The sequence below is a fragment of the Heterodontus francisci genome, chromosome 13 (assembly GCF_036365525.1).
Source record: "Heterodontus francisci isolate sHetFra1 chromosome 13, sHetFra1.hap1, whole genome shotgun sequence".
In the NCBI taxonomy this organism is placed as follows: domain Eukaryota; kingdom Metazoa; phylum Chordata; class Chondrichthyes; order Heterodontiformes; family Heterodontidae; genus Heterodontus; species Heterodontus francisci.
In genome coordinates, this window is record NC_090383.1 from 79,585,447 (window position 1) to 79,606,292 (window position 20,846).

The following is a 20,846-nucleotide window of genomic DNA, read 5'->3' on the forward strand; positions in this document are numbered from 1 at the left end:
AAGTAGAGGCAATGCATTGGGGTTAATTTCTAGAGGAATCAAATTCGAAAGCAGTGAAGTTATTAAACTTATATAGAACCTTGGTTAGACCACATTTATGTACATGCACAGTTCTGGCACAGGATTTTCCCCGCAGGCTTCAGGGCCCTGCCGTCAGATTCAAATGGGTGTCAGCAGTCTGCACGTTATGGGGAACCGTCACCCGACTGTGATTTTCCCCGAATTGGCCAATTAATGGCCAGATGGTGGACTCACAGGGCAATTAAGAATGGTGGGCGGGCTCTCAAAGCTGGAGGCTCAACAGGAGAACCTCCAGCACTGAAAGAGCAGCAGGATGCCTTTGCAGGTGAGTGAGAGAGAGGGCATCCCAAGATGGAGGTGCCCTGTCTTGAAGTTGTTAAAATTTAAAATAAAAAAAGCCCTTAGCAGCCAGGCCACCACTGTGGAGGAGAAAATCCTCCACAGGGCAGCCTGCAGCTGCAGCTGAAATCAGGCAGGCAGGATGGACCTCAAAGCCTACCTGAAGCACTGGCCTCAAGGTATGCCATCAGGAGGCCGCTTCCAGGCTGCTACACTGTTACCCGCTGCCTGTGGAGACCTGGAGGCTGACTGGAAAATTCCAGTCGGCCTCCGACAATAGGCCTTAATAAGCCATTAATTGAGTGAATTGGCAACCTGCCGCTTGCGGGTGGGCAACCCTGCCCCTCCCCACAATCCTGGCTCTGGGAAAATGGCCCAGGGGTGGGGGAGAGACAGGGAATTGAAATGCTGGCCCCAGTGCAGAATTCCACGTCTGCCCGTCTCCATGCCCGTACCCATCGGGGCCTAAAAATTCAACACCTTGTCTCCAGATTAATAAAGGATGTAGAAGTAGTAAATAAAGTGCAAAAAAGGTTTTTGAGGATGATAACAGAACTGGAAGGGTACAACTATTTGGAAGACTGAGCAGACTGGGGCTCTTTTCTCCAGAAAAGACGGAGATGTAATCTGATAGAGGTCTTTAAAATTATGAAGGGTTTCAATAAAGCAGATGCATGGGAGATGTTTCTACTTGTGGGAAAGTCCAAAACTAGAGACCATAAATATACGATACTGCTTCTGCAGAGTATTAAACTCAGGCAATTTGGTGGAGTGAGGGAATTTTAAGGGTTGATCTCTTTCGATAATTTAGCTAAGTTTTGCATTTAGTATTTAACTTAAATTTAATCTTAACTTGTAGTTTCTTTCACAGTGTTAGGGTAAACAAGCTGCCTGCTCGTGGCATTTGCACAGTTAGTTAATTAGGTGGCTAGTTAGTGTTTTGCGTGTGTACACATTTAAGAGGTGTGGCTATGTTATCAGGCCAGCTTGTAAGAACTGTGATGTAACACACCATGTGACCTCTGGGTAGGGGGCAGTCTTAAGAAGTACCTGTACAGTTAAGACCTGTCTGTACAAGCAGAACCATCCTTAAATAAAGATTCCACATTACTGATCCCACCTTGAGTGGTTAGTTCTTTGTGTATAGTAGCAGCTAACACAGAGGTTAAGATAACATACAATATGGTGGCAGCAGTGTGTGTTTGAAGACCTGTCCATGTTGCAGAACTTAAACGTAGACCAGAAGATCAGGATCGTGGTGCTCTACTTCAGTGCAAGGTCATGGAGAGGAACCACCCTGAAGTCAGGAAGAGCCACACACAGGAAAAGGGAAAGTCTCTTTAAAACTGTGAGTACCTGATTTTAAAATTGCCGAATCGATTGTCAGAAGCAGCAGGTCAGTCCTGGATCACGCTGTCCAAGTTCGCTGCAGGCTGCTCCAGGATCGTGTCATCTAAAGCCCATTCTGACCCAGACAAAAGTTTTTTTAAAAAGCGGTGGCTGGCTGCCATTGCAGAACCCATTCCTGGATTGACTGCTTTGTGTGTGGTGCCTAACAAAAACGTGCGAATCGGGCAAAGCTCCACATCCTCTAAGTGGAACTGCAGCTCGCTCTCTGCCGATATAGCAAGAGACAGCACCACACCCTCTAAGCCTGTTCACAAGTGGAACAGCAGCCAGTTAGTTATTTCTGTTTGCCTGTACAGCAGGAGATTTCTTTTAGGAGCAACATCAGTGAGACATTACAGGAATGACAGCACATTTCCCTACCATAAACTGGAAAGCATCTGATCTGTTATCAGAATTTCAGCTCTTCAAGCAAACAGTTGAGCTATGTTTCGATGACTTAGCAGTCACAGATCCACAGAAGCAGGCACTGAAAATATGCATTGCCATTGGCAATGAAGGTTTACATTGCCTTACTACTTCTGGTCTTCCCGAAGAACAGAAGGACCCTGTGAAAATCTGGTCCATATTAGAGGATCAATCTTCATGTCAGACTCAATTTTCGGGTTCATCGGCTCAAGTTCATGTCCTTTCGACAGCAGACAACTGAGTCCTTTGACCAGTTTGTCAGTCGATGTCAAGCTAAGGGCTGTGAATATGACTTCACTGAGACTGAACTGGCAGACTGCATCGTCAAGCTTGTGATTGCATCCACAACAATAGAGGCATACCAGAGGGATCTTTCAGAGAAGCCCAAGGGATATTACAGTGGACGCCTTGCTTAGAACCAGTCAAAAATTTGAGTCCATCATTGCGGGCCAACAGAGTTTACAATCCCTATATACTGTGAATACCAGTGGTGCATTGCATAAGGATTCCAAATACAGGAAACCATGTAAAAGGTGTGGGCTCATGCATACGCCTAAGGGTTGCCCAGCATTTAACGACATCTGCAAAGCATGTGGTGTCAGGGGTCACTGGAAATGTCAGTGATGCAAAGCCAAGACAGATGCTGCTGGTAAGAGTCCTGAACACAGTCAGATAGACCGTAAGAAGGCTTCATGCCTTGACAAGCTTCGCAGTTGTATTTCACATCACAACCGATACATCCACAAGGTTGCGGATGACGTCAACACTAGTGATGACGATGGTGAGAGTACAAGTTCATGTGGGTGAGAGGAACAGTTGTTTCACACTGTCAATGTCACCAAACACTATGATTTGATTTAATAACAATAAAAGCAAAATACTGCAGATGCTGGATTTGATTACTCCGCTGGAGGCATTTGCATCTGTTCGTGTTCTATGTCTAAAAAAGGAAGGCAAGCATGTGCTCTGGGCGAAGGTGGATATGGGTGCCAGCATAAAAAATTTACCTCTACGCATCTTAAAAGGCTTGTATCTGAGTGAATGGCGAGCCATGGTGATGCCAACGAACGCCCAACTAACTGCATACAACGTGTCCTCGATCCCGTGTTTAGGATCCATCAAGATTAAATGCAAATACAATGATTCGGATTGGACATCATCCAAATGGCTGGTTCTGCCGTCACTGGACTACAGGTGTGCAAAGATTTGAGCCTGGTGACGATACATGGAAATGGGCAGTGCCAAGCACCGCCTCCCTCCAGGCCTCAGACACCAACTCGGAAAGGCCCTGAAGCAAGTGAGTGCAAAGAAGGCCGCAGTCTCAGAATTATCTTTAAATTTTGCCCGTATGATGACCAAAAGATAGAAGCTGTTTTCAACTTTTTACCCATTTGTGGCTTCAAGATATCTAAAGAAGAGACTGAGGCAGAATTACACCCTGTTACTGCCCAGTCTACAACATCTCCAGCTCTGACTGTGCCCGGTGCAGAGTCACCCAAAACAATGCACACCCCTGGGAAAATAATCTACCCTGAAGTTAGGGATGCTCTTTTGGAGCAAGAGAGAAAGATGAAAGAGCTGCACGATTGTCATGCTGCGAGTGAGTTTTCAAAATTAGCAATAGGACAACAGGTCACAATCCCAGATCCATGGAAAACTCTATCTCAAGTCAGACAAAATCGAAGACGATGCCCTGGGAATTCCACTTCAATAAAGCTGAATCTGCACATATCTGCTCCAGATTCCAAGAACTGTTATAGTAGTCTTAATTTTATAGAGCCCTCGACGTCGGGAACGGTGGCGGGGAGGGCATGGAGATTGCTCCAGATGAGGCCCACCACCAACCTTGATGCCGGCAGAGCCCATCCCGATCTCGGCGGCGGTGTCAAGGCCTTGTGTTGACCCCCCCCCCCGCCGCTCGCCGACGTGACCCGCATTACAATATGCAGATGGGCACTTACCATTCCTTAACATGCCGGCCGCTGTGATTCTGACAGCAAGTTGAAATCTTCATCTTGGCAGCCAGCATCGACGTGCCTTCGGATCCCCATCTGGGGAAACGAGGCGCGATTCCTGTGGGGAGGGGGGAGGGGGGAGGAGGTACTTTTCTGAGTGCGGGAGTAGGGGAGCAGGGTCAAAGTCTTTGGATTGGTTGTGAGGATGGTGGGAAGGGGTTGAGGGTTACAGTTTGTGAACTTGGGGGGGGGTGGTGAAGGTCACGTAGTCACAGTAAGTATTTTGATGGGGGGGTGGTGAGTGGGCAAGGAATTAAATGTAACACTATTGGGAGATGGAGGGTGGGAGAGGGGAGTTGAAAGATAATTTAAATTATTTTTAAGACTTTTAAATGTACTGCCTCTTTAAAAATTCAAACTTTTATTTAGGACTCTAAGCCTTTTAAAAATGGCGCCGGACGCCATTGCCAAGGATGGCTCACCCTCCCCCTCCATGTCATCGGGGGTGGGCAACAGTCCCGGGCATGTTCAGCCTCTGTATTTAAGATCGCAGCAGCTCCGTGACATGCAACTCGAGTGCGTGGGCCACCAGCTTTCTCGCCCGCTGTCAATTTTGATGGTTGGCCTATAGAATCCAGCCCACTGTTTCTAAATAAGGCCATTTGATTAAATCTTACATTACTGTGACTTGTGTACTCGCATGTTTCTATTACTGTTTTGTACTGTGTATTTAGTTAATATTACTGTTGTTGAATTGTATATAGTTAACCTTTACCTATTTGAGGGGGATATGTTTCTATTTGGGAAAAGGGGGATGTTGTGTGTGTATGCCTTTAAGAGGTGTGGCTATGTTATCAGGCCAGCAGTGTAACAGCTGTGATGTAACACACCATGTGACCTCTGGATGGGGGGCAGTCTTAAGAAGTACCTGTACAGTGAAGATCTGTCTGTACATATAGAACCATCCTTAAATAAAGAGTCCACATTACTGCATTACTGATCCGTCTTGAGTGGTCAGTGCTTTGTGTATAGAAGTAGCTAACACAGAGGTTAAGATAACACACAACAGTTAGAACTGCTAAATACTGTCAAGGGGAGCTGACTCAGGTCTTTGGAAGTTTAGCTTGTATAAATACAAGAGGTTTTTGCTAATGCCTGGAGTAAGAGGCACAGAGACCAGTTCTAGAGTGCTAAACTTAGGGAATTCGATACAGTGAGGGAAGAGGTATTGTTCTGGTATTTTAAAAAACAAGGAGCGGTCTGATAGAGGGAGCGGGAAACAGCGAGATCTGAGAGATGAGGTCGAAAGGCATTAATTAAAATTAATAGTTTAAACAAGGCACTATCTAAATTCTAATTGAGGGAACAGAGATTTCTTTTTAGATCATGGATGGGCAGCTGAGACCAGTTGCTTGCAATTCCTGTGCCATGTGGGAACTTCAGGACACCTCATGTGTCTTGGGGGAGCATGTGTGTAGAAAGTGTCTCCAGCTGCTTGGGCTCAAGCTCAGGATTTCTGGGCTTGAGGGGTAGCTGGAGTCACTGCAGAGCATTAGAGAGGCTGAGAGTTTCCTGGATCACAAGTTGCAGGAGATAGCCACCTCACAGACAGGGAGAGTTCAGGATAGTAGATGGGTGGCCATCCAGAAGAGTAAGAAGAGGCAGGAAGTGCAGGAGTCTTCGGGGTGTGCCCCACTCTCAGCATTGGATACTGCTAGGAGTGAGGACAGTTTGAAGAAGTGAAGTCCAGACCATGGCACCATGGGGGCAGCAGCAAAGTGTAGTGTTCCAACTGGGTGAGTAAGGGGTCTCAGGCTCCCCTCATGCGCCTTTCCTGGTTTGGCCGTAACAGGGTTTATCTTTCAAAACACAGTGCTTTTAGCTGACCACCTCAGTGGGTCCTTGCTTACTGCTCTCTAGTTGTAATTGCCAATTAACCAAACAGACAGGTTTTCTTAGGTTTAAACAAGAAAGATGTAAGTTTATTAGCCTTATCACTCTAACTCAGTTAAAATTACTAAAATACAGGACGCAACCACGCTCGCATGCATACGAGATAAACACACACACAAACAGATACAGTGGGGAAGAAAGAATTGGGGGGGTGGTTGAGGTAGAGTTGGCAATAAATAGAATTCGGTTACTGGATGGTCATGTCCTTGATACAATGTCCTCATAGAGCCTTGACTTGGTTCTGAATTTCCATCACTACGGATGCCAGCTTAGAGCCACCTCAATCCCAAAGAGACCCTTCTCAAGAAGTTAGGCACCAGTTGGTTATTAGCAAACTGAGAAGGTCTGTTTAAGAAATAATAACAGTAAATGCTGGAAATACTCAGCAGGTCAGGCAGCATCTGTGGAGAGAGAAGCAGAGTTAACATTTCAGATCTGTGACCTTTCATCAGAACTTCTGCTGAGTATTTTCAGCACTTTCTGTTTTTATTTCAGATTTCCAGCATCTGCAGTATTTTGCTTTTATTTTAGTGTATGTTTAAGCTCTTGTTTGGTGAACAGTGTTTGCTAGGAGCTCTTCATGACTGTTATAGTGAGTAGCACACCTCACTATGAGATGTGTGAGAGCACTACTGTTCTTATGACCATAGCAGCATACAAGCAACACATCATTCGATGGTGATTCCATCAAGTGAGGTGCAAAGCTTCACCAACAGTTGCCTGCTTCTTTGCATCTTGGCCTGTTGAAGCAGGTGACTGGGTAAGGGCAGGTGTTGACAATCTACCTTAGGTACAAGTCTCATTGCTCCTCAGATCTTCCTCGAAAACAATAAAAATAGAGGTAAACACAGGAGGATGTTACCTTTGGAACTGTGGTGCAGCAATTTAGATGGCAGTGCCAACAGATTACAGATACAAAATATAGTATCTGCCTAACAAATTGGAAAAATGCAAAATGTGGAACAAGCCAAAAGCCAGACATGTAAGATATGCAAAGAAATCTGAATATAAACTTGTAACTGTAAGAAAATGAAGTGTTAAATTTACTGAAGGCACTTACCTTTAAGATGGTACTGACCAAATGACTAACTGCTGCTTTCCTCCATTGCACAATTAAAAGGCATTCACAATGATATTAACATATTCTTGGTAGGAAAGCAAGGAAATGAGAAAATCGGGTACTTTGCAACTATGCAAAAAAATTGGGATTGAAATGTGCAATTGCCTGTACACAAATAGGACCCCAGGTACGTAAAATTACTCTCAGAAAAATCAGCCTGAAGTAGACGTAAGGCTTGCTTGCCCAATTCACTAATCGGACTTCATTATTTACAATGTATAGATTGGCTGTTCAATTAATAAAAATAAGATAAATTCTGGTGCCTTAAAAATCACACATAATTTAAAGCTTGTACTATACAATCCTATTAAATTTTATGATCCATTGTAAAAATCCTATATAATTTGTAGCTTCCACTATAGAATTCCATTAAATCCTATAATCCATAATAAAAATCCTATATAATTTTCAGATAGCTTTTTATGAGTTTACAGATTTATGACAAGAGTGTCCTCAGGATATATTTGGGCAAGCTTCGTGATACTCATTTTGACTGTTAACAATTTCAAATGTTAGTTAACTGCAGGCTTTAGCCATCATGTGGCATTGTAAAAACAAACTATGAAATAAATAAATATAGATTTTTAAAAATATAAATCCTGTGTCTCTTTCTCTTATAAATGTAATAGTACCTAATAATTTCAAAGGAGATTAAAGAATTTTCCTTTTTAAATTTCAACATTATAGAAAATATTCTTTCAAAATGAAGGCAGCTAACTTGATTGCTTAAACCTAGTAATAATATTAAGTTGGCTTCTGAATGGCAAATGATAATCAATGGTTCACAGTATCGCTAAACTAATCACTTCGATGCATTTAATCGTGTTAAATTAAATTTTATGTCACAAACTCCATCCTGATTGAACCCTCTAGAGAATCTTACATAATGCAGTATATAAATGGCCCATAGCAAAGGCTACTTACTGCACATATATGCTTCTTGAGTCCAGGACAGTCAGGGTTGGTGCATCAACATAAGAAGGTGGCAGCTGTGCTGTGAACAAGGTGATCTGGGAACTGTTTGTACAGCCAATGACTGTGCATGCTTCAAGCACAAACCGATGTGGGGAGTAGACCGCTAACCCTGTGTGAAGAGATCATACATTTTCAATTTATCACAGTGACTGAGCACACCAAAAATGTTGTAGATACCTGTCAATATTACCATATTGCGAAGAGGTTTCATTACTCATTTTGATGTACTTTACGTTAAACATAGTCATTCTATTGCGGAACTTTGTAGATCCAAGCTTGAATTTTTATTGCACACAAGAGTTTAGGTGTTAGTGTGACGAATATTTCTGAAAGCTACAATTTTGAGTTAATAAACTAACTATATACCGGGAACCTCATTCAAGTTTCACCACATTAACTTTACTAACAGTGTTGCAGAAACTCCACTTACAAATATAAAAGGGCTTTCTGCTGCATTTTGGGTGAAGTCATGGCAGAAAGTCCAACGAAATCCCTGGTTGTTTTGTTGCGACTTTTGCAATTTGTTTTTCATTTCATGGGCAGCCTTACTTGGTGTTGACATCTGCATATCTTTTTCAATTACAGGACCAAGCATTTTCTATAGTGCTCAACACCTTTCACTGATTAAATCTGGCTCTTAGCTGAGTAAACACACGATCATTACATACTAAATATAACAAAATGTGTTATAGAATTAACAATTTGTACAGTAGAATTGGAGGTGAGGCTGAATTACAGAAGAAACCAATTGCATGTGGCACAATGACTAAGCTCATGCTTACTACAGGATGGAAAGTGAACAATTCATTGCCAAGTTGTCTCATTTCTCAGTAAGTTGGATGGAGGCAGGCCACAGTGCAAACAATTATGATCAACTTTACATTTTTTGTTGTATTTTCTGTCTATTTATGTGGATTTTTTAGAAAATATATTTTTGCTTAAACAAGGAGCACTTATGACAACATACAGGAAGTGGCTTGGAGTTGTTGCTGAGCGTGACAGACCAAGGAGGTGTAATTAATCTACACAGTAAAAATGACATGACTGCTGACTCTAGATTAATGGCTGTAATCCTGGGTATAGTAGCTCCAAGCCAGTCCCTCTTTCCGGTTATATCCACTGATCATTCACATAAAATATTCAAAAAGAATCAAAATACAAAAGGAAATGCTTTTAAACTCATGTTTAAATGGAATATGAATGAAGAATGTTGTGATTTAATCATAGTTTAAGTACGTAGGCTATGTATGTATTGTCTGCCCATACTTAAGTGGCAGCTTGGCTCAGTGCTGAGCTCAGGCAAGCACTTTTGCCTCTGAGTTGGATGTTCACGGAATCCAAGCCTCACTCCAGGTCCTAAGCATATAATCTAGGTTAACATTTTACTGCATTACCAAGGGAATACTTAATTATTGGAGGTACTGTCTTTTGAATGAAACATTAAACATGGTCCATCTGCTGTTTAGGTGGATGTAAAAGGACCCGTGGCATTACTTGAGAGCAGAAGAATTCTCACAGTGACCTGGCTATCTTAGTTCCTTCAAGCAACTGCAGTAAAAACAAATGAACTAGTCATTTATCTCATTGTAGTTTTGGGGAAGCTTGTTGTGGACAAATTGGCTGCTGCATTTGCCTGCATTACCAGAGTGACTACACTGCAGAAGTAATTTATTGGGTGCCTTCAAATGCAGGACTGGTGAATTATTTGTATCAAACACAGTCAGGGGCTCATAAGATTGGGTCACAATTCTTATTACATATGGTGGCTATGAGCCTACCACAATAAAATGAACCAAAGTATAAGAATAAAGAATTTAGAAATATCATTTTGTGCAATGTGGCAAAACATGAAACTGTATTACTGATGTGAAGGAAGACTATAGCAAAGGTGTGGTGACAATTATTGCAATATGAATATAATTAGTATGTCACTGGTAATTTCAGTGACTGGAATGACTAAGGTAACAATAAAAAAAAAATTTCTAATCCTGGACCATTATGTGATCACCATGGGAGTGAGACCAAAGCATCTTGTACCAGAATCTGATGTGACAGACCTTTTATCTTTAAAAGGCAGCCCTCAAGGCAGAGAGAGGGAGACCCAGAAAGAAGCATCACCGACAGCTTGTCCAGCAAAGAGCTGGGGAAAAAAATCCAGCAAGCCAAGAAGGACGGCACCCTGCTGTGAATTCTACAGCTTCAACTTGCGCAGCAGTGAATTGGAAGTGATCCTCTGTCTTCAAACTGAACTTTTAACAAACAGAGAAATCTACAAACACCTCAGGCCTGCAACCAATAAGAACTTGACTTCTAAGAGAATTCAACAGGTTTAGCGTGAACCCTGAAACCTTACCTCATTTAAAAACCACTTACCCCTTTTCCTCTCTATCTGTCTCTACTTGTGTGTGTGTGTGTGTGTGTGAGTGAATACGAGAGTGGATGCGGTTGCGACAATTTATGAGATAAGGCATATTGCTCAATAAATAATTAGTCTTCCATTTTAAACCTACAAGAAAACCAGTCGCTGTCCATTTATTTGACAAATAAAACACAAAGGGGTTAAACCCTAGTAACAAAAAACACTTGCTGTGGTCAGGTGGGCGTTACACAGTGGGAACCACCCACACCCCTCACCACATGGCCATAAAAAAGTAAATTATATTTGTGCAGAAAAATCTTTAATTGGTTATCTAGCTTGCATACATTTGTTATGGCAAATTATAGTTTTCCACAAGAATAATCTGCAAATTATATGCTTGCATCAGGTTTATTGTCCTAATACAGACGTTGACATCATTTGAAGATTGCTATCTTTGGAGATTTGTACATGAACTGTATTGCAGCAAAAGGTGTATAATATAGAGAATGCCTTGTTGATTTTTGTATCAGCATGTCAGTTCAGAGGACATGGTTTATCAGAAAATATTCTGTTTTTCTGAATGACGTATCAATACCTTCACATAAAGGTCAAATGTGAATGAGAAAAGGTCAGCATTAGCTAACTTGTTTTGCACTGATCAAAAAATGCAACAATAATCTGTCAAAATATCTGTCGTTTGCATTCAAAAATGTATTAAAATAAAAAATAATGTCCATATTAGATGTTTACAATGTAATGATCACTTGTTTCATAGGGGCTATTATATATTTGAGTAAGCTGATGTTATTAATGATAGGCACAAGCTGAATCTCATTCCCTTGATTTTATTAAGAGCTGAGAAAATAGGCACAGCTTTTCATTGGTAAGCATGGTTGAGGCACTTATGACTGCGTTGTAGATGGGATAAAAGGTTCAATAATACATTTACAACATAACAATGTTGCATTGTAATGCTGACACTGCCCTTAACAGGATCACATCATTCTTAAAGAAACAAATGAAAGTAGTTCTCTCAATACTCCTAAATTTTAATTCAATCTACAGAATTAAAAAGACAAAGACTATTAGATCAAAAGCTTTTTGAGATATTAAATAGAACACAGTGGACTTTTATTAACCAATATTGAAGAAAATATAAGTGAGGGAAATTGCCAAGGAAAGTAAATGTATTTAATATGTTTTAGAAATGGAGTTTTGGGATATGTGCAGCTTATGTGGTTTCCAAAGTTATATGTTAATCAGAATTTGATTACATCGGTATTCTTTCAACACTTAAAGCATTTTAAAAGTTTGCTATTTTCTCAGATGTTTTAGTTGGAACTGTGAAAATATCAAATGGAGCCTAATCTGAGCCCTGGTTTTGCATATTAGGGCTGTGCTTGCCCGAGACATGGGCACACTCATTTCGGCAGCAAGGAGGACTGTGTTGGTTGAATTTTATGAAGGCATATCATTTGAATAGAATCCTAACACATAAAAAATGGGCAAAGGGTTCTCGGCCTGGAGTGCAAATGGTTCGGGGTTGGGAAATCCAGCCAGACGACTGCTCTGAAATTATTTTGGTTAGGGGTATAATGAAATGTGGGCAAAATTTTATTTTATTATTGGAGGTTTTGATACATGAGGAAAAGATGGGAACCCTCCATCTGAGCTGAGAGCAAATTAGGAAAAGTGTTTCTGGTACCAGAAGGCTGTTAAGATCAACATATTCACTTTTACGCGTTATTAATATTAGGGAACAGCAGAACTTAAAATTGTGAGCTGCAACATTCTCAAGATGGTGGCAACCTTTGCACGATCCTGACACTCTGTTACTGCAGAAAGGTTAAAGTGTTTGTATTATTACACAGGAAAACGCAAGAAGTGTACTGTGAACCAACACTGCCAACAGAATCAACATGCACTCACACAAGGAGAAATATGGGACTGGCCACAAAGATAACTGTCTGGGTGCTTTGTTAATTTCTAATACGCCTTGTGAGCCCTTCCAGGGGAAGGCTGCTTACAGTGAATTTGGTGGGGGTGAGGGAAGCCAGGCAACATGCCAAAGCTGTTCCATTTTGAGGAGATGCCTCTCGGCAGATTTGGACTGGAGCCTGTTAAAGGAGCAGGAGAGTGAGAATTTGGAGATATGTTGCTGTCTCTCAGCATTTGTAATGCTTCAAATAATGCAGGTATTATGGATTGCCATGCAAGGAAAACATCACAGTTGCTTATTGGTTTATGAGGAACAATTATGTAAATTGAACTAAAGGTTGAGAGATGATATGATGGTTGTTTTTAAGATTCTAAAAAGACTAGATAATGCACACCATGTACATTATTTGACATTGTCTAGAACAGCAGGACTAGAGGGCATGGCCTGAATTGAGGTAGGGCTAAATTCAAATTAAATTTTTGGAAATATTGTACTTGTCCCTTGCTTGAAACATGTGTGAACTTTCTGGCAATAAGTGTACACAATACATTTTAAAGAAGATGCTGCCAGTTTATTTCCCAACTCAAGTTTCACATCTGTGCTTCAAAGTTTACTCTCCTAGAGCTAAAAATTGTATTGCTCCCTTTTTTGGACATGGGGATTATGATTCGCCATTACCCTGCGTCTGGTTCCATTGAGACAGACAGAATGCAAACTTTGCGCTACCTCCTCATTTCCACAATGTCAATGAGTAGCCCAAGCGGCGAACGCGCTGCTGGCTGGCTGCACGCTTAACAAGGGACCCAGCAGTGTGCGTGGCCAGCATGTGTTTCAGCCAGCCTGCATGTCTTAAAGGCAGCCTGTCCCTCTTAAAAGGGAGTTGCACTCATTACACCAAAGCTGATGCTGACTATCTGTACAGGAATTGGCTACAAGGAAAAGCACCTAAAATGGAGCAACAGGCAAGAGAGCCAGTTCCCAGGCTTTTAATCTGGCACTGGAGGCCTTAGCATAGGAGGTCGATAGGAAGAGAGAGGTCATTTTTCACAGGAGGTCAGGAGGCCCTGAAGGTATACCCTGATAAGGAGATGGGAGCAGGTGGCCGGGGAAGTCAATTCCCATAGTATGGCCCTGAGGGCCTGGCAGCACTGCCACAAGAAGTTCAATGATCTCACATGCGTGGTCAAGTTAAGTGAATACATCTTCACAGGACATCTACCCACCACACCACTAACCTCACACTGCTCAATGCACCACACCTCCATCACTCACCCATCAGCAATCAGGATTCAGGCCTAACATTCAGATATTCCACCTCACCCTTACACACTTTCCAATGCTGCCAGTATCACATCCAGCTCTCACTGCTTCCATATACCTTCAGCTATTCAGCCATAGCAGGCACATTACCCAAACACAATCACTGACATTTTTCCTTCTCTCTTGCAGGACAAGGTGGCCCATAAGAAGATGGAGTAGGTCAGAAGCAGAGGGGGACAGGATTGCCTGCATCACCTGAGCCCTTTGGGGGAGATGGTGCTCCGCATCATGGGTATGGCTGTGACAGAGCCTGCTGCATCTGGCATCGCTGAGAACATAGAAGATGGTGGTATATTTCTGCTTGTTATCAAATCCCACCCCACCTTCATCCTGCTAGCTGGTATGAAGTGAAAGCTGCAGATGGTGTGGCCATGGGCATCTTGCTGTCCACCCCACCCCACTTCCTTCACCCAAACTCTCCCCTTCTGCATTTATGCTTTCAGATACCTGACAACTGCTGACTGGCCAGCCATTACAGCCTCACGAGGAAGGGTGAGAGACGTACCAGACCTCTGATGAAGAAGCACTGTCACTTGATTGGACACGCACGGCCACCAGCTCAGCTGCTGGCAGAGTGTGTACCTTAGACGGTAGCACTGAGTCAGGATCTGCATGTGGTGGGCTGGATTTAGTCGTGCCGGCGGGGCTCCCAGCTCCTGGCCGAAAGGGAAAGGGGAGTCCATCTCAGCCTATCGGAGCCCCCCCGAGATCCGATTCAATGCCACTCCGGCACTTAAGTGCCCAGTGCTGGGATCCCTGATCCTTTAAGGATGGGCATTCCGCTTCCAAGAGCTGCCAGCCAATCAGAGGTCTGGAAGCTCTATAATATCGGCATGCCTCTGGGAGCGGTGGCCACTGCTAGCACTACAGGAGTCCTGGGAGCAAGCCCAGCGCTGGTGGCCGGGACAAGAGCTAAGTGAGGCAGGGTCACTAGGGCCAGTCAGACTGGCCCTGGCGAAGGCAGGGGGAGAGCAGGGGATGGGAAGGATGGGCACTGAGGGTGGAGGGGGGGTACCTCAAGCACAGCCTTTGCCCTGCAGGCCCTCCGTGGGTCACAGATTTCCCACGGAGAATTCTCCCCCCTCACCAAGCCTACAAGGAGGTCGCCTTGTTATACTGGGCATCCTCCCCGCATTGTGGAGGCCCCACCCCCATCCCTGTTTAATTCCATTGGCGACTGCAAGAGGCCCTTACGTGGCCATTAATTGGGCATTTAAGGGCCTCAATTGGTCTCTGGGTGGGAAGGCCATCTTTGGTCTTTCCCACCCCCGACTTGACTGCGGTGCGAAGGGAAGGCAGCAGGCCCTCCACCCCCAGCCTTCTTTCGCAGATCTATGGCCCTCCCCCCGCCTCCTAGCCCATCTCCGGGGTGCCAATTAGGTTTGGCTATGGACATAAGTGAGCTGCCACAAGGCTAAGGGGAAATTATGGTACATGTGTCAGCTCCCTGTGTCGCAGACAGGCCTTGCAGCAGGAGAGTCAGTTGGGAATTTTGATAAGGCAGCATACAGGAGAATGCTGATGAGCGTGCACACTGAGATGTTTGGTGTACTGACAGGACTGCCAGACAACCTGTTGTCACTGTCAAGGAGCATGGAGGAGTCTGGTTCCAACTTGGCACATGGCATCGCACAGAGCTTACAGTCCATATTTTCCAGTGTAGAAGTGGTGGCCAACTTCATGACAACACTTATAGACCCAGCCATGCTGACCACCGTCTCAGCTTCCACTGCAGCACAGGTAAAAGCCAACCAGTGCTGCAGTGGAAGCTCAGAGGGAGGTCATGAGATCCATGCTTGCTGCTATGCAGGCTCAGACTATTGCCATCATGGCTGCAAATCTCAATGCTCAAAGGGGCATGTAGGCTCTCATAGCAGTCCAGCAATCTGTCCTTCAACAGATTATTAGGATTGGTGAAGTGCTGCACTGAAGGAGTGGCAATGGCTCCAAGATGCACTAATCTGCTGTCCTCTCTCAGGATGAAAGTATTCATGCTTACACCACTGCCACTCTGCCACTGCCCCTGCTGTTGCCTCTCAGCTAGCCAGCCCAGACTTCTGCTTCTCATGCCATGGTAGTGCAGTCCGAAGCTTGGAACTCAAGGCCCAGAGCTGCTCGACGGCATCCTGCAAGGTCAACTGCAATCTCTCCCAATGAAAGTCAGCAGTCTTCAACCAGCCATGCTGCAGACACTGGGATAGCACTGCGTAGGAGCACTAGGCCAGGTAAAAGCTCCCACAAGACGGGCATTAAGGTCATGCAAAAGGTGAATTGTTCAGTTTTGCATGTATTATTGGATGTGTTTTTAGATAAAGTTGTTATGGAAAAGTTTTTTATTGGTGGCTTTTATTTCAGAATTTAAGTCAAGAAGACACTGTGATGGGACACAGCAGATGAATTGAAAGATGGAGAATTGAGGAGGAATGGAGATAATGGGATGATGTCTTAGGGGAAACGGAATCTCAGTAGCTGCTCATGGACAGCCTGCTCTAAGGGGTCCTGGGTTCCTCCTCCCTGCTTCCTCCTCCTCCTCTTAAGGTGGCCTCCAGATGCCAGTAGCAAGAACTAAGTCCTCATGATAGCAAGGTTGCTGAGAGTGCAGCAGAACATCACGATCATGGACACCATGTTGAGTACTGGAGGACACCCCCTGAGTGTTCCAGGCAGCAGAACTGGTTGCTTAAGGATGCCAAAGGCCTGCTCCATGATGTTGCTTGAGGCTGTATGGCTCTCATTATAGGCGCAATGTCCTCATGAGGTCAGGTGGTGCAGGGGAGTATTAGGCCATGTGTACAAAGGGTATCCTTGTCTTCAAGCAGCTGGCCTCTGGTTCATTGTGGTGGCCCAAAAAAGGCAGGAGCAGCTGACTGCCACAGGATGAAGGCATTGTGGCTGCTGCCAGGATAGTGAGCATTCACAGACATGATGTACTGTGCACAGTTGCACACCGGTTACACATTGATGGAATGGTAGCTCTTGTGGTTCCTGTGTCTCTCCCCATTTACATGTGGGGCCCACATGCTAGAGAAATTTCCAAGCCTGTTTGTGAAGAAGACACTGAGACTAGGATGCTTTGGTGAAGATTGTTTATTGTTTTCCACAGAGCTTACTTCTGCTCTCTCCAAACAACACCTCCAGCCAGTGCTGGCTGGCTTTTCTTTATATATACACTTGAATACAATTAACTAATTCTGTTCACCCTTTTCTCTTGAACTACCAGGTATTTATCATCCATTAATAGAACTTCAGACCCTACAGATTGCCCCTTTTTTCTTTAAATTAAATACATTTATATATATACATAAGATCAATCCTCAACCTCTTTTCTGCAACACTTTTTGTCAAATGGCCATTGTCCCAGAGAGAATGGTTATCTGTGTAGTATTCTATAGAAAAAGTTTTCTCCGATTTCCCCTTATACAAGAGTTCCTTTAAAATACTCGAGAAATACATACCCATATCTATCACTTCTATCCGTGCAAGTGGCTCAGCAGCTAAGGTGCTTTTAACGATCTTCTTTATTTTCTTCGATTCCCAGGCTAATGGACAACATTTATAATTTCTTCCTACCAAAAATATAATGAACCCTTCTGCGCTCGAATAACCATCGGGAAGATTAGCGTGTGAGGCGTCACTAAAAATGACCAATTTCATTTCTTCTGTGTCACACAACGCTGGAAACTTGAGTGTACATTTGTCAAAACTCAATTTCTTCAGTGTCTTATCTGCTTTCAGCACTTCCCCAACAGTAGCATGTTTCAGCATGGTGCTCAATTATAATACATCACAGCAAACATCCGGCCTAGTTTGTGTGCACAACCAGTTCAACTACCCGATTAAGCTCCTTAACTGGTCTACTTCTTCCTTGGTTGCAGAGTCTTCCTTTTGTGAGGATCTGGCCCGATTTATTGGGATCCTATTAACATTCTCTAGGTAAGACTGTTGACTTAGGGTTACCCCCAACTTGGTCTGCCTAATATTTAAGCCTATATATTTAAAAGCTCCGGAAGCCTGACTTCCAATTTTAAATTCCTGCAGAACTTTATCTGCCACAAATTTCTCAAATGCCTCAGACCCTCCCCACAGAAAATCGTCCACATGCATCAAGAAAATGCCTGCTAGTTTTTCTTCATAGTGCCAATAAAACATTGCCGGATCCACCTTTAGTTGAACACAACCAGCTTTTAGTAGGATGGACCTAACTGAAACATACCACACCCTGGATGCATCATTTAGCCCATAACCACAGTTGTTTAGCTTCCATAATTTCCCTTCTATATCTCCAGCTTCTTTTGGTGGCTTTAAAAATACTTCCCTTTGAAATTTCTCCCCTTGAAAAAATGCTGCTTTGATGTTAATGGACTTACATTCCCATGAATGTGTCGCTAAAAGCGCTAGGAAAATCCTCAGACTTGCTTTTCCTGCTGTTGGGGAGTTCACTCTACCTTCCTGGTCACCTAGTCGTTCCTCAAATTCCTGAGCTACAAGTCTGGCGTTTGCTTTATACGTACCATTGGGAAGTATTTTCTCTGTACAGATCCATCTCTGGGACAATGCTGGTTGTCCTCTATCTGGCACCTCCATGTATAGGCCAAACTTTGTCAAGCTCTTTTTGCTTGGCATACTTTATCAATTTACCATCTAACTTGTTCGTATCCACTGGAGCTTCTCTATCATAAGAGCTCCTACTTCTTGTGGAACCCCTCGTCTGCTCTCTGGTCCTTGCTCTAGTGAAACCATGTCCCCTACTAGAGTTCCTATCCCTTTCTGGACTACCACTACTCGACTTGTCCCTCCTACAACCAGACTTCCTTTCACAAGTTCATGACCTTTTCCTTGGACGATGATCATCTTCAGGCCCACTGTCTGAACTTACGCTAAGTTTTCTGGCCTTCCACATTTTCACTTCCTTCTGCCAATCTATAGGTCTGATATACTGTCCCTTGTCTTGCACATTCAGCCAATGGTTGTATTTCTCTGTGGCCTTTTCTGCCCTTCCTATAATGGTGACTTCCCTCCATTTACTGGTCCCTTCTGGCATATTTGTCACTCTAGTCCCAACTTTCCATAGTTGACCTTTGGGATAAAGGGCTTTATCTGGATCTTCACTATCACTTGGTCCACTCTTAGTCAGCCCCTTATCTGCCACAATCTGTTGCTTGCAAAGGTCCGACATATGTACATGCGAAGTACATGGTGCATCATCAGTGTCCATCATTTGTTCAGATTCTGTCAACGTATAATCAGTGCCAATAAACCACGTTTGGTTGCCATGTTGCAAAATCACCGTTTTGCCATCAGTACCTATAAATTTTCCTGGGCCACTCCATTCTTTCTGCCCTTCTCTTTTGTAATACACCATATCCCCGGTATCAAAACTCTTTTCTGATGGCCTGATCCGATACCTCAAAGCTCTCCTGTTTTTTTCTGAAACCTCCGCCTTAATAAATGCTCTTCTCCCTGCATGCATGGCATTCAAATGTTCTGCAAAAATTGAACTAATAGTAGTCCCCTCTAAAGCCGGGGGGATGACCCCACATTACCAAAGGTATTTTTGGATTCCTGTCATGAACTAATTGATATGGACTGTAGCCCCCAACCATTTGAAGCGTGTTTTTCGCATGTACTGCCCACGCCTGAGAAGTAGTCAATTTACAATTTGGCTGCTCTGCTAAAATTTATCAGAGCATTTTGTCAATAACAGCATGATTTCTTTCACAAATCCCATTACTAAAAGGACTTTCTGCTGCCGTTTGCATTGCTACAATATTCATATTTTCACACTTACTCCTGAACTCATCATTGTCAAATTCTCCTCCATTGTCAGTTAGGAACCTAGACAGTGCTCCCAGTCCTGGTCCTATCTACCTTTCCATTATCTTGTCCAATATTACTTTTTTGTCTTTACTATAAATTACCTTCGACAGACTGAATCTAGTCACCACGTCTAAAAAGTGTAGAATAAAATTTTTTTTTCTTTATCCCATATCTTCAAGTCCATCGCTTTGGTTTCATTAAAGTACCTTGCTAATGGGAGACTCACTATGCGTCGCGATAGCATTCTCCTGTATTTTTTACAGATAGCACATTTTCCACTGATATCTTCGAAAAGTTTAGTGTAGTCATCATCTATTACCCCTGCATCTTTTAACAAAATCTTCAACCTATAACAAGATGGATGTGCAAACTGTCAATGTAGATTTGAAATAATTTGCCTTTTCTCCTTTGAATCCCTACAGCCGGATGCCATTAATACTTCTTTAACATCCTGCTTAGAGATATTAGGTCTTGCTAAAGGAATACAATAATATCCTGATTGTGTAAACCGCAAAGCTACAGAATTCCCAAAGACTTATGTCCCATATCCAATTTCATCAGAGCCTTTTTCATAAACCGTTTACTTAACAGCAAAGGTATATTATTGGATACTACATCTGTACAAATAAAATGGTTTACGTCTGCTATTTTACACGGAATTACCACTCTTTTTAGTGAACTCAACGTGTTGTCATCGCCAAATCTGAAACAGGTAGAACTGTTGTATTCTTTGACTTTATCTCGATCTTCCTTACTTAAAGAATCCATGTAACACCTTAACCAGTCCTCTCCACATACTGTGAATGTACATTCACTGTCTAGTACTGCGCAATTGAACGAATCTGCAACTAGGACACTCATTACCGGACTGAAGCTTCTCGTAACCTGTACAATTCCTTCTGATTGTCCAAAAGCATCACCCTCGCCTTCCGAACCTTCCATGTTATGTGTCATCTCAAAACCCCTGTTATTCCTTTGTGGACAATGCAACGCATAGTGATACTTTGAGTCACATCCGAAACACCTGTTGAGCACCCTTTGGTTATTCCTGGGGTTCATCCTTCTGCCATAATTGCCCAATTCCTGCCATTTGTTATAGCTGCCAAAAGGGTCTCGATCCTTATTCGTTTTGTATGTGTTTCTCCTTTTGTACTGACGCTTGGGCCCCATATTTGAACGGCTTCGAAATGCTACTAGCATTGTAGACTTCACCTTCGGTGTCACCGCTAAAGA

At 43.2% G+C, this 20,846-nt stretch overlaps 1 protein-coding gene across 1 annotated transcript in view; it reads right to left on the reverse strand.

Moving 5' to 3' along the window:
* ush2a (Usher syndrome 2A (autosomal recessive, mild)) overlaps positions 1 to 20,846 on the reverse strand; it is a 1,262,450-nt gene that overhangs the window by 665,775 nt on the left and 575,829 nt on the right. Inside the window, exon 34 of the mRNA XM_068045693.1 lies at positions 8,128 to 8,287. Within this exon, the coding sequence (XP_067901794.1) occupies positions 8,128 to 8,287 (160 nt within the window). The remainder of the gene's footprint in view (positions 1 to 8,127; positions 8,288 to 20,846) is intronic.